Source organism: Gossypium raimondii, chromosome 6 (genome assembly GCF_025698545.1).
Source record: "Gossypium raimondii isolate GPD5lz chromosome 6, ASM2569854v1, whole genome shotgun sequence".
Classification (NCBI taxonomy): Eukaryota; Viridiplantae; Streptophyta; class Magnoliopsida; order Malvales; family Malvaceae; genus Gossypium; species Gossypium raimondii.
In genome coordinates, this window is record NC_068570.1 from 41,833,315 (window position 1) to 41,847,720 (window position 14,406).

Sequence of the window (14,406 nt, forward strand, 5' to 3'; positions counted from 1 at the left end):
TCCCACAGGATTGGTTGTCTTTTGTCTATTAATGTCGGTGCAATAACAAGAAATTCATAATGTCTATAACTGGTTCTAAAAGTAATTTTCGGCACATGTGAGTCTTCAACCCGTAGCTGATAATATCTAGAACGGAGATCAATCTTCGATAACACTGTCCTACCTTTCAGTTGATCAAACAAATCATCAATACTTGGTAAAGGATATTTGTTCTTGATCGTGACTCTCTTCAACTACCGGTAATCTATACATAATCGTATTGACCGGTCCTTTTTCTTGACAAACAACACAGGAGCACCCCAAGGAGAAAAACTGGGCCGAGCAAAGCCCCTATCTATCAACTCTTGCAACTGTTCTTTCAACTCTTTTAATTCTGTAAGTGCCATTCTATACGGAGCTATCGATATCGGAGGTGTCCCCGACATTAATTCAATAGCAAACTCAACCTCTTCGATCAGTGATAACCCTAATAATTCTTTTGAAAATACATCTGTAAACTCAGAAATAATTGGAACAGATTTTAACTTTAATTCTGAAACTCTAGAATCAAATATATAAGCGAGATACGCTTCATAGCCCTTTCTAACATATTTCTGTGCTGTCATAGTTGAAATAACATTAGATGTACTATCCAGTCTATCTAATTAAATTCAAATCCTTTCACCGTTCTGACATTTTAACACGATGCTTTCGTCTATAGTTCACAACAACATCATGTAGAGTTAACTAGTCCATACCTAAAATTACATCAAACTCATCAAATAGTAATAACATCAAATCAGCCAGAAAGTTGTAACCCCGAATCATCAAAGGGCAGTTTTTACAGACTTTATTGACTAATACATACCGACCTAAACAATTTGTTACTTTAATAACAAATTTAGTAGACTCAAAAGGTATTTTCGTATCTGACATTAAATTTGTGCATACATGTGACTGCGTTGACCCCAAGTCAATCAAAGCATTAACATTAGTATCAAAGATATAGTATGTACCAGTGATCACATCTGGTGCTGAAGCTTCCTCTTGAGCACGAATCTATAAGCCCTAGCTGGTTCCTATGCCTTAGATCTAATAGTAGAATCTTTTGTTCCACCTCGACTGTTACCCGCATTTCCAGTGTTCTGGGGTGGTCTCCCTCTCGTAGCTGTATTACTTGAACGAGTTTTCTTAACTTTTTCTATATCAGGCCTTTTAGGGCAGTCTCGAAGATAATGATCATAAGAACCACATTTAAAACATGACCCGTCTTTCAATCTGCATTCACCAAAATGTCGTCTATTACATTGCTGACATTCATGCTTGTTGTTCTTGACGCTACCCGTACTCGCTACAGATATAGCCTGAGGTTTCGAGCTCGAGTGTTGTTACTTTATCTCTCCCAGAATATCCCACCAAAGTTAACAAACAACTATGAAATTCTTTTAATTTTTCTGATGGAGACGAGAACAATTTTCCAATAGGTCATTTTCATGTATCACGAGTCGCTAAATCTTCTTTTCTTTTTGCTTTGCTGAATTCTTTAGCCTTGTGTGCTCGATCAACAAAAATTACAAATTCTTTCAGCTCAAGAATTTCGACTACCAGTTTGATATCCCTATTTAGACCATCTTCAAAATGAGTGCACATAAAATCTTTGTTGGTACACATTCCCTGGTGTACGTACTGAGCTGCAAAAATTCCCTCTCATGCTCAGCCACTATCATACAGCCTTGCTTCAATTCTAGAAATTCTTTACGTTTCTTATCGAGAAACCTCTGACTTATATATTTCTTTCGAAACTCTGTCTAGAAGAATTCCCAATTTACATGATCCCTCAATACTACCGCAACCAAGGTGTTCCACCACTGGTAAGCCGAGTCTTTCAATAAAGAAACAACACATTTCAAGCATTCAACTTGTGTACAAGATAATTCATCGAAAACCCTCACAGTGTTTTCTAACCAGAACTCAGCTCTCTTAGGATCATCTTTGGTTGTACCACGAAACTCTTCAACCCTATACTTTCAGATTTTATCAACTGGGGGCTTGCTCACTCGTATTGGTTTCAAACCATAAGGAACTATAGGGATCAGTTGGGGTACGAGTGGGGGTGAAGGTCGTTGAGCCATTGGGTTTATTCGCATGAACTCCGAAAATCACTCAGACATCATCTGGAAGAAAGCTTTTTAGCCTCTCCTCCTCAATCCTCAGATACGGGCCTACTACCACTAGAAGTTGTCTCGTGAACAGAGGTTTGCACATTACTTTCTACTTCATCTGAACCGACTCAGTTCTATGACATCTTATCTATATAAAAACATAGTTCAATTTGAGTTAGGAGTTATCACACTATCATAGGTTATAAAATGACATGTATTTCTAAAATTCATACATGCTACGTTCATTTTGAGAACCGACTAAATAGTAGGTAGCTCTGATACCACTAAATGTAATACCCTTAACCCATATCCATCGTCAGATTAGGGTTACAAAGTATTACCGTACAAACAAAAATATTTAAAGTTAACTTTATTCAATAGTAAAAACAATTCATAAAAAAATTATATACATACATACCATCCCTAAATCGAGCTCTCGAGGCCCTAAAAATATCATAAAAATGAATCAAAACCAATTTAAAGTCATTTGGAAAGTTTAGGAAAGAGTCATAAAATTTTAGAAACAGGGGTCACACGGCCGCGTAACCAGGACGTTTACCTCACACGGCTAAGACATACGCCCATGTCTTAGGCTATGTAACCTTCAAACTAGGGACAAACGGTCGTGTCCCAGCCAATGTGCTCACCCGTGTAACTCTTTGAGTAGGGTCAAACGGCCGTGTCACACGCTCGAGTACCAGGGCGTGTAACTCTCTGAGTTGCCCCACATGCCCGTGTGTTAGGCTGTGTAACTCACAACTTGGATGTAAAGAAACTTTCAGATGACACACGGCCATGTCACCAGGCCATGTGCCACACACGCCTATGTCCCAGGCTATGTGTACCAAAAATTCACCTAGAACAAACCATTTCCATCACCATGTCATGCACAAACATTTGGACCATTTGTGCATCACTTCAAGGCATCCAAATCTATCTAAACATACATATGTATATGCCATTCCAATACCTAAATCAACTAACCAATATGTCATCCAAATGCACCTCAAATGCAATCATCAAAACTTACCTAAACATATCAACTATACCTATTTTCAACCATCAATATATAGTTCAATACCTTCCAAAATATACCATAACTTGACCATAATCATACCAATTCAAAACATACCATATGAGCCATTTAAAACATGCAACATGAAATAGCCACGATGACACAAACTAGCAGGGTTCCTAAGGTTCAAGAGCAGCAACCAAACCATGAAATCACTAATGACATGTCATTTGTATCCTACGAATTCCTAAGGTTCAATCGAGACTTGGTAATTGCCATAGCATTGATTTGGATATACATCATTCAATTACATTATGAATACATAATAAACATATATTTGAATAACATGAATGTAACAACCCTTCATACGAACTTACCTCGATAACTAGGGTGTAGAAGTTAAAAGGAGCTAATTCAAAGCTTTTGTTTTGCCTAGATCTAGGTCCATACGTGGTTTATCTTTATTTAAATAGACAATTTCAATCAATTTAATACTTATAGTATTCAATTTAGTCCCCATTTCATATTTATGCAAAATTACTATTTTACCCCTAACATTTAAACTTTTTCACAATTTAGTCCTAGAGCTTATAAATTGAAATGTAAGCATTTTAATCCCTCTTATAAGCTAACCGAAATCTTTAGGGAATTAAACCAACCCAAAAAAATTATCATTTCATAATTTTAACATGAATTTTTACCATATTTACAAATCAATCCCTAAATGCAGATTGCATCAAAAATCACTTTACAAAACATGTTTATTTATCAACAGGGAGTCATAATCTACCATTTAACATCAAGAACCATTCAAAAAAAATTCTTGGCATAACCCTCAATCTTTAACAATTTTACAAATTAAACCCCGGGCTAGCTAGATTACGTTAGAAAGACCTCAAAAACATAAAAATAATTAAAAACGAGGTTCAAAATCAATTACATGCAATAATCAAACTTGAATGAACCTTCAAGGTGTAAAGCTGGCTTCCTCTTTCATTTATTTCAGTGGTGATGAGAGAATGAAGAAGATGACACTAAATTTTTACCATATTTTACCTGAATTTAATTATTAAATTACCTTTTTAACCTTATTTATTAATTAAACAAAACATCAAACTCATGCCCATCTTTGTCCACTAACATTATGAATGGTATAATTACCATTTAAGTCCATTTACTTTCATTTCATAGTCATTTAGTCCTTTTAACTATTAGAACTCCACTTTTGCATTTTTTACGATTTAGTCCTTTTTAGTTAATTAATCATGCAAACCACAAAATTTCTTAACGAAATTTTAATACGACCTTACTAATATCCCATAGACATTAAAATAATAATAAAAACTTACTCGTCAAATTTGTGGTCTCAGAACCACTATTCTGATTTCACTAAAAACGGGCTGTTACATCATATACTAGCATCGTTCATTACTCAACACTTTATTCATACAAACACCCCAACAATTTTACATCTCATTACATCCTTCTAAATATGCCCATACAACTATACTTTAACTTTAAAGATTTAAGACACTTACTCATTTCTTAAATTTCCTACATACTACATATGCAAAACCTATCAAACACACATGCAATAGCATTATCACCATACCATACTTTTCCAATTCGATTACATAGATCAATCACTATTCATAGAAGAACTAACATGAATAATATACAGGCAATATTTGACTTAGGGACTCACCTGACACCCACGAACAACATCTTGATCGCCAAATCCCAAACATCCAACATGAAAACCCAACAATCACTGCTTATAAGACACAGGGACTCATTCTTATAACTTTTGTTGTAATATTAAACCCAGATAACCTCCAGGCAAAACCTTATTCCCTCATCTTACTATTTACACACATAAAACATGTGTATTCTTTTAGAATTCAACATAAAAGTTCCTAATACTTCAGAGAGATGCCTTTAAGTCATATTCAATTTCATCACAAGGTTAACCAAACAGATATATCTTCATAGCTTACTTAAATTTCTACCACAAAATCAACTAATGAAGAAGTCTCAAAACTTACTCTGATTACGCCACAAAGGTGGTTATCCAGAACACACCACAAAGTCTTTACAAAATACACCACACATGCATCACAAAACGCGCCAAAAAGGCTTTACAGAACATTACATGTTTACTGTCCCGGTGAACTATCTCAGGGAGTGCCATGAGGTTTCTCCTACATGGTCTTATACATATTTTCATGTTGTGCTTTGCTAGTCCGATTTACATCTTACTGGAGGAAACACCATGAATAATCTTATTTTTATATGCTGTAATGGGTCCCTACCACATAATCTTACATATATTTTCATATTATGATCTGCCAGTCCAACTAGTAATGTACCTGTCCTACCGGAGGCATCACTTACCATAGAATACACTTACCTATATTTGTTTACACACCTGACTGATTCATATTCTCCCATGTCAGACTTCACATGCATTCATACCATACATCATCTTATTCATGCAGTAACTCGTATACCTCATTTTTCATCATGCAGTAACCTTACGGTACTTCATACACAGATACACTTATCAATTATCAGAGTAGATATCAACATACGAATAATCTTGTATAAATTAATATCCATAAGTCAAGTTAGAGACTGACCTAAAACTCTCATTTACTATAACTCAGAGTTCCAAATTTGATCGTTCTACTTGAACCACCAACATCAACTACTTAAAAGATCATGAAACTTTATTAAAATCCTAATTAAGACAATTTACTAACATCTCAATTATAGATGACCCCTATGCAGAACCTCTTATTCACACCCTATCATTTATATACTTCTAACACTTTTACTCTTTCAAAATCGTAACATGTAGAGCTATCAAACTTACCATGATATTGAAATATCCACTGATTAACCCAAAAACCTTAGTTTCCAATTTAACAAATAAGAAGAGAATATTTGAGGTTCAAAAAGAAAAACTTGAATGTAGAACAAAAGAAAGAAAAACCATCTCGATGCTCCATTCATTCCATATATATACTTAGTTTCCCCTTAGTGGATCTTGACAAGTGTCGACTGTATACAATAATTTTCCTTTAAATGACCTACAAGAATCGAGAGAAATATAAAAGACAATATTGTACAGATGTTATTTGACCAGTCAATCCATTCAGTTGACTCCTAACCAGATTACATTACAAGACCTGCCTTGAAAAGTTTTCAAATTAACAAGGTGTAGTACGCCTCTGACGGTAACTCTCATGAGGCATGCTCTTCGTTTGTCATACTCTTTTTTCATTTAAAGAAAATCTCGAATTGAAATTTTGACACAGTGGATACTTTATATGCTAAACTTTAGTTCGTCAAAAGTTTATAAATTGGTAGACTACACTACCATAGTGCCCCAAAATAAGCAACATTCATATCTACTCGCATTTTTCTCAAATCTGCCAAATTTGGGGTGTTACAATATACTACACATGAGAGGAAAACATCGTTAGAGAAATGGACCAGGAAGCCAACTACAAGTTATAATTCCTTACATGTGTTTCATTCCAGTGCACACTATTATGTTTGGTTTTGCTGCACAAAAAAATTTTTTTGGCATAAAGGGTTTTTGCCTATGGTGTCAAGAAATAAAGAAAGTTATCTTCAGCAAGGATGTAATCTTTGATGAATCTACCATGTTTTCAAAGGCACAAAGGGAGTAGTTAGATAATTGAAAGTTTGAAAGAGTGGTGATTCTAGCAAATGAAGAAGTTAATGATTCTCTTCTGATAGGAGACTCTAGTAGAGAAGAACTAGAAGAAGAAGGAGACTCTAGTGAAAAGGAGGTTTAGACCCAAGAACTTTCATAGAAACTTGAATCAATTGCAACTAATAATTCAAGGAGAATAATTAGAAAGCTTACTCACTTTGCTAATATGGTGCCTTATGCATTCCCAATTGTAACTGATGACAGTCCTACCACTTTTAATAAAGCAATTAAAGTTTAGAAGAAGAAAAGTGGAGGGCTTCCATGAATAAAGAAATGATGTCTCTTTGTAAAAATTAGACCTGAAAACTAGCTAGTCTGGAAAAAGGAAAGAAGACAATTGGATGCAAGTGACGTTTGTGAAGATAGAAGGATTTCCTGGTCAAGATGATGTTTTCTACAAAGTAGGATCAGTGGGAAAAGACTTTGCTCAGATGGAGGAAATTGATTACAATGAGGTATTTTCTCTAGTTGTGAAGCATTCCTCCATTAGAATTTTATTGGCTTTAGTGGTACAATTGGATTTGAAAACTCTTTTTTTTACTTCGAGCCTTGGAAGAGGAAATCTCTATGACTCAGCTAAAAGGATTGAAGGTTGCTAAAAAAAATTAGTGTGTAAACTTGAAAAATTGACAAGTACAAGTGATTTGACAAGTTTAAAGCAATCTCCTAGGCAGTGGTACAAGTGATTTGACAAGTTCATAACATAATAGATTTACATAAGAAGAAAATATGATCATTGTGTGTATTTTCGCAAGCTTCAAGATAGTTCTATCATATATCTTCTTCTTTATGTTGATATATTGATGACTTCCAAAAATAAAATAGAGATTGAGAAGCTAAAGACACAATTGAATAATGACTTTTTAGAAAAGGATCTAAGAGAAGAAAAGAAGATCCTTGGCATGGAGATAACTCGAGATAGAAGTTTGAAGAGGCTTTGTTTTACTCAGAACAATATTTGAGAAAATTGCTAAAGTGTTTTGGCATGAATGAAAAATCAAAACCTGTTAGCATTCCCCTTGCTCCTCTTTCCAAGCTTAATGCGTCTATGTCGCCAAAGAATGATACAAAATGAGAATATCTGTCAAAGATACCATATGCAAATGTTGTTGGTAGTTTAATGTATGCTATGGTAGTTGGGGTCATGAGTGAGTTTATACATGATGCAGGAAAGGAGCATTGGCAAGCTGTGAAATGGATTTTGCAATATATTCAGGATATAATAGATATTAAATTGAGTTTTGAGTAGGAAGATAATCAGGGTATGGTTTGATATTTTGATTCAAACTATACTAGTGATTTGGATAATGGAAAACTAAGAACTGGTTATGTGTTTACTCTTGCAAAGGAACAGGTTTGTTGGAAGTCTACTTTATAATCAACAATTACTTTGTCTACTATAGAAACGGAGTATATGACAATCACAAAGGCTGTAAAAGAGGTAATTTGGCTCCAAGGGTTCCTTGGTAAACTAGAAATTAAGTAGAAGTATGTCAAAGTACATTGCGATAGTCAGAGTGCTATTCATTTTGCAAACAGTCAAGTTTATCATTCAAGGACGAAGAACGTTGATGTCTGATATCATTTTGTTGGAGAGATTCTAAAAGAAGGTGGTGTAAAGATCCCAAAAATTTCAACCACTGGGAATCCTGTCAATATGATGACTAAGGTTGTGACTGTAGTCAAGTTCCAACTATGTTTGGACATGATCAATGTTAAAACTTGAAGGTTGAAATTTGAAGATGCTACCAAATGTTGTTTTATAAGGAGATTGAAGATGTGAAAATTTGCTAAGGTGAAGACTTGTTGAAAAAACACAATCCTAAAAAATACAAGGTTGTGAAGAGTTTGTACTACTATAAATATGGGTTGTTTCTCCACCTTTAAATCATGCCAAAATTTATCATTTTCTTTGTAAGGTAATTTTTACTTATATTTTTTGTAGTGAAATATATTTAGGAATGCCCGAGGACATAGACATGATTTATCGAATCTTGTTAAATTTTGGTGTTCTTTATTTTTTTATTTATATTTCAATATTTTGTAGTGATATACTATGCTATTAGAATCGGTCTAAAAGGTTAGGTTTTAACTGGAACCGTTTGTAACCCCTCCAATCTTTTTTGAGAATTAAACTTAATATGATTTTTCTAGTATAGTAATTTACTCTTTCTTACCCCCTTCGCACAATAAATTTTATGTATATATATTCTACACTAATGAAACAACATATTATGCTAATATGATAATGTTTGTGGGAATGCAGGGATGGTTTGCACCTGACACAAGAAGGCAAAAAGGTTGTATTTGAGGAAGTAATGAAGAAGCTAAATGAGGGAGGCTTAAGCCTCAAAAATCTAACTGTTCATCTCCCTATTTTATTTGATATTGATCATGCTGACCATCTTAAGTCTTTTTAACAGTAGCTAAAAACTTTACATTGCTTAATATTTTATTGTTATTAGTTGGGATAGGGTCTCTTTTTGGTCTTCAAGTGTTCTTATATGATTGAAGTCATTGGAAGTATGCTACATCTGAAGGAGTTTTTTCCCCGTATTATAAAATCCTAATTCTCAAACAATGATGCTTTTACTCTTATTTCTAAAAAGTATGTTACTTATTTAACTAAACACAAAAGAAAAAAATCTCAATTCAGCCTCTTTTGGTTTCTCTTTCATTTGTAAGATTTTTAGATATCATTTATATTTTATTATTCAAACAATAACGATAAAATATTAAATATAAGTTTTTCCCTCATGAAAGATATTGCAACATTATTTATTTTCCAAACTTCTAACCATCTTTTTCATATATGTTGTTGTAAGAGAACATTTTTTTTAATCAAATTTCTTAATTAAAAATATAAAATAATAAAAACATTTAAAATAATATTTTCTTACAAATCACAGACCCAAAAATGAGTTTTTTTTAAAATTCATTTTACATACTAAATCATCAAATGTAAATATGTATGGTTATTAAAATGATGCAATATCTTTGCTTAGAAAAAAATAAAGTCACTCAAATATAATTGTCTTTTCTAAATTGTTTTTACTATCAATCAATTTCATTTCATTTGTGCACAAGATATTTTGAAATTTAAATAAAATACTTTTTATTATAAAATTTTAATATTTACGATTTTGAATGGCTATTAATTCAAAATATTAGTATTATTAAAAAATAACTTCAGTAGTAGTAAAATTAAAACTTAGGAATACCTTACCAAACTCAAATTTAATTTGGTTCCCATAATAATATTGCCATTTGATTTTGGGTAACGAGATGTATAATTTCAATTATAATACTTATTTTTATTTGGTTATTTTATGAATAATATAAATAAAAACTCATGTTTGAGGTTTTGAGAAAAAATATGATTCTCAATACATGTGCTTTCACAATGTTAATTATTATTCAATAAAAATTGAATTAGGTGTGTGATTTACAAGAATAAAAAGAGGATTTGTATATTCTCTTGCAACGAGTGTGGATGAAAGAGGATAAGAAAGATGTTTATGAAAAAGGCTTATATTTATTTTTATTTTTATTTTTTAATAAGTGAAATGTACAAAATATATGAAAAAGTGAAATGAAAGGAAAAACTATAAGAGATGAAGTTAAGGGTTGGGTTGATTTTTTTTTAAAAGTATTTAGGTTGATAAATATTTGTATTAGAAATGAGAAGAAAAGTATACTTATTTAGGAATTAAGATTTTGGATTTTTATAGCTTCAAGATCAGTCCAATATCAAATCTCTTTAAATATGTATTTCTTTGGAGATGTTTAACCTGCTTGTCAATGTAGTTTATTTCACCATCGAGATGCTTGAGAAGTCTGTTGTGTTGAAGAAGTCATATCAACAGTTGTAGTCGGAGGAACAACTTCTAGACCAAATCCAGAATTAGAGCCTTGTTCTAGGTTGGATTCATTGATATTAAACTATTTTATCCTCTCTTCTACTTACTAGAGAACTTAATCTTAGATTGCTCAACTTCATAAAAAAATCATCCTAAAAAAAAATATTTTTCTAGTCCAATAGTATTTGAAGGATGGAAAGGTAGCTTCCTTCACTTGTTTTTAATCATGACGTGCTTCAAAATTTGATCAAATATAAGAGTTCCAAAATCAAAAGAGAGCACAATAGTTACCTTATGCAGAAAAAGTCTCATCTTCTTGCTCAATGACATGCAATAATTTGAAGGCAACCATTTCTTGGCGATTATACTTTGCAAGGATGCATACTTTGTGCTCTACTAAGTAGTTTTGAATTCTTGTCCTTCAAGCCAAGTCTTTTTAAAACCATGAATAAAAAACCCAGAAAGATTGTCATAATTAGCTTCAAATGGCATTGTCATAATTAGCTTCAAATGGCATCTCATGACTTGTATGCTTCAAAACCTTATTGATTATAGTAGGATTGAATGCAAAGTAATTACCATGAACAGATGGCTTTATTTAAAACTTTGAGTCTTTATCCTTGATAGACTATTAGTAAAATACATATTTTGATGTTGAAGAATTGTGTCGATGCCATGTCCGTAACACCCTCTACCCGACCTGAATCACCGAGTTCGGATATCAAATGTTACGACATATAAACACTTAGCATAAATTTTAAACAATTTGCATACAATCATTTTCAACAAACTTCTTATTATTTTATTAAATGTTTTCTGAACAATAAATAAATAAAACATCTAAGAATACAATAAGCTCTTAAATATAATATAAGGCATTACAACACAAAAGCTCATTAAAGATAGACTTTTGTTGGCATAATTCACTATGCACCATACTCCTAAGGACATTCAAGACCAGCACTCGAAACATGAAATCTCTAATGACATGTCATTTATGTCCTAAGAATTCTAAGATTCAATCGAGACTCAATATCCGTCAATTCATCATAGCTGTGATACATTTATTATTATGATTCATTTACATCAAACAACAAAATAAATATTCAATTTAAACAACATTTAAGTGATTACAGTTCATACGAAATTACCTCGACAATTAGAGCGTAGAAACAGAATCGACTAATCCTAGGCTTTAGCCTAATCTAAATCTATTCATGATCTATCTTAATCTAAATAGACAAATTCAATTTATTTAGTACGTCTATTATTCAATTAAGTCCATATTTCATATTTTGCTAAGTGGCTTTATCATCTCAGTATATTAAATGAAAGTTGTGATCTCGACATGCATAATCAAAACAAGTTCTAGAATAACAAATCAAGTTAACACACTTATAACCAATAATAGAATGAGCATGAAAAATGTATGCTCTAAAGGCTCAAAATCTCACAAAAAAATCTTGGTTTTGATGTCAAACTTGCAAATTTCAAACTTTAAGATAATACCTAAATTCAGGGAAGCAACCTAAATATTTTTATTTCTGAAAAATAAGTTATCATGCTTGATTCTCTCATGTCTTAAAGTTTAAATCAACCAATGTACAAATAGCTACAAATTAATCATAAAGACATCAACAAAAATCCCTAATCAACAAAAAATCATTCTAATGGAAGTATGAGAAAATTACTTTAAAAAAGAAATAATTTAGGAATTTTTAATATTTATATAAATAAGCTCCCCACACATAAGATGTACATTGTCCTCAATTTACAAGCAGATATGAGCATAGTATAAGCAAAATATCATAAGAGAGAGAAAACTAAAATTATCGAACCACTTAAAATAGTGTCGCTCGAAACGATTGAACCGCTTGTAGAGGTCCACTAAGGTGGTAACAGAAGTAGCAGGACGGTGACTCTGAGATGGAGGATGAAGTAGATCCTTATGGTGGAAGGGGACAGTGTTAGTGAAGTCCGCATGCTCATCCTGAGGGTGAGAATGAGATAATTGGTATTGAGAAGGATCCACTCCATGCACTCGCTTGATCATCCTCATGTGACTCATACTGGATAACCACTGTAGGGTCATCTGTCAAACCAATGTAAAGTAAGACGACTGCTCCAAAGTGTCGAGGATGCCAAAATGCCATGTGAGGCGAGTCACATAATGGCCTAAACAGATAGGACCCTTCCTACTGCACTCTGATTGATGGCGGAAAGCTAAGGCGATGAAATAAGCAAGACCAAGGGTGCGCCCCATGGCCATGCTCCATAGAAAATAAGCGTCGCTTGTACCGACGATGCTAGTGCTCTCCCTCTGACTGGTCAAAGTGTGAGCCAAGATGGCATGGATATAGTGTAAGGCCGTAGGTAGGGAATTTGGCTTCGATCAACTAGCATCATAGGGCGTCATACTTGCAGTAAGGTTTATCCAGCATAAAGAAGGCGAGTAGTGGATGTGTCGGTATTGGATGTGCCGGTATAAAGTGAGAACCCCCTTGGCACCTATGAACTCCTTAGTGTAGAGTCTTAATACAGCTCCGAACTCTAGGACACTCATATGACAACTCATCGTGTGTCGACATTACGTGTTGTAAGAGGAATGCCAAACAAAACTCGAGAGTAAGCTCCGAGTAGGTGGGCTCGACGATAGAGAAGAATCGGTCCCAAAGAGTTGTTGTAATCAGCGCGCGGACTTGATCAACCAACTGGACTTACTCTAAAGCCGCCCAATCAATACACCGACCTTATCCAAACAATCATTGTCGAAGATGCTGATAAAGTTTCTCATGGGGACCCTGTGAGAATCAGAGGCATGGATGTCGTGCCTTGGCAGAAGCGCCTGATGATGAGGTCGCGCCTAGAGTCTTTCACTTTTCGAAGGGGGGACGCAACCTTGGATTTCCCTCTAGTGTTCGTCATGAAGAATCTACAAGAAAATAAAACAATCAAATATTAAAGTCAAATGAAGTAAATGGACGAACCAATCGTAATAGAGGCAATCCAATAACCCATGCAATAAAAATCGAAGTCAACATCAATAACTTGACGAAAGAAAATAGATTGACAGCGAAAACAATATAAACAATAATTATAGAAGAATACTAAGAGAGATAAGACTTATTACTAAAAAAATCAAGAATGAACAAGTACTAAAAAATAATAATAGTATTGAAATAATCAATAACAACCATAATACTAAGTACTAAAATAAGAAAACATCAACTCTTAAAATAACTATAGCAATACTAAAATGATTTATAATCATAATAAAAATAAAACTAATTAATAATAAAAATAAAAATAAAGGAATATAATAAATCAACAAAAACAAAAACATCATACTAATTCAAGTCACCAAAACATAGCTAAAATAACATAACAACAACAAGAATAAAAGTAATAAACATAATAATAAAACAAATGAAAAGCAGAATAAGAAAACAAATGAAAATAAATATAATATAAATAAGAATAATAAATAAATAAATAAATAAATAAAATAAGGAAGAAGGGTAAACGGGGAGGACTAACGGTAAGGCAGTTGCCGAAGTTAAAACGGGGTGGTGGGCACGGCGGTTGATGCAAGGAAAAAATGCGGCAAAGGGGAAGTGCGACGGCGGTTGCATGGAGGAGTGGTGG

The 14,406-nt window shown here is 33.3% G+C and overlaps 1 protein-coding gene across 1 annotated transcript in view; it reads left to right on the forward strand.

Moving 5' to 3' along the window:
- LOC105774536 (GDSL esterase/lipase At5g45920) overlaps positions 1-9,380 on the forward strand; it is a 29,820-nt gene extending 20,440 nt beyond the window's left edge. Inside the window, exon 5 of the mRNA XM_012597064.2 lies at positions 9,168-9,380. Coding sequence (XP_012452518.1) covers positions 9,168-9,321 — 154 coding nt within the window. The 3' untranslated portion in view covers positions 9,322-9,380. The remainder of the gene's footprint in view (positions 1-9,167) is intronic.
- The last annotated feature ends 5,026 nt before the right edge of the window (positions 9,381-14,406 follow it).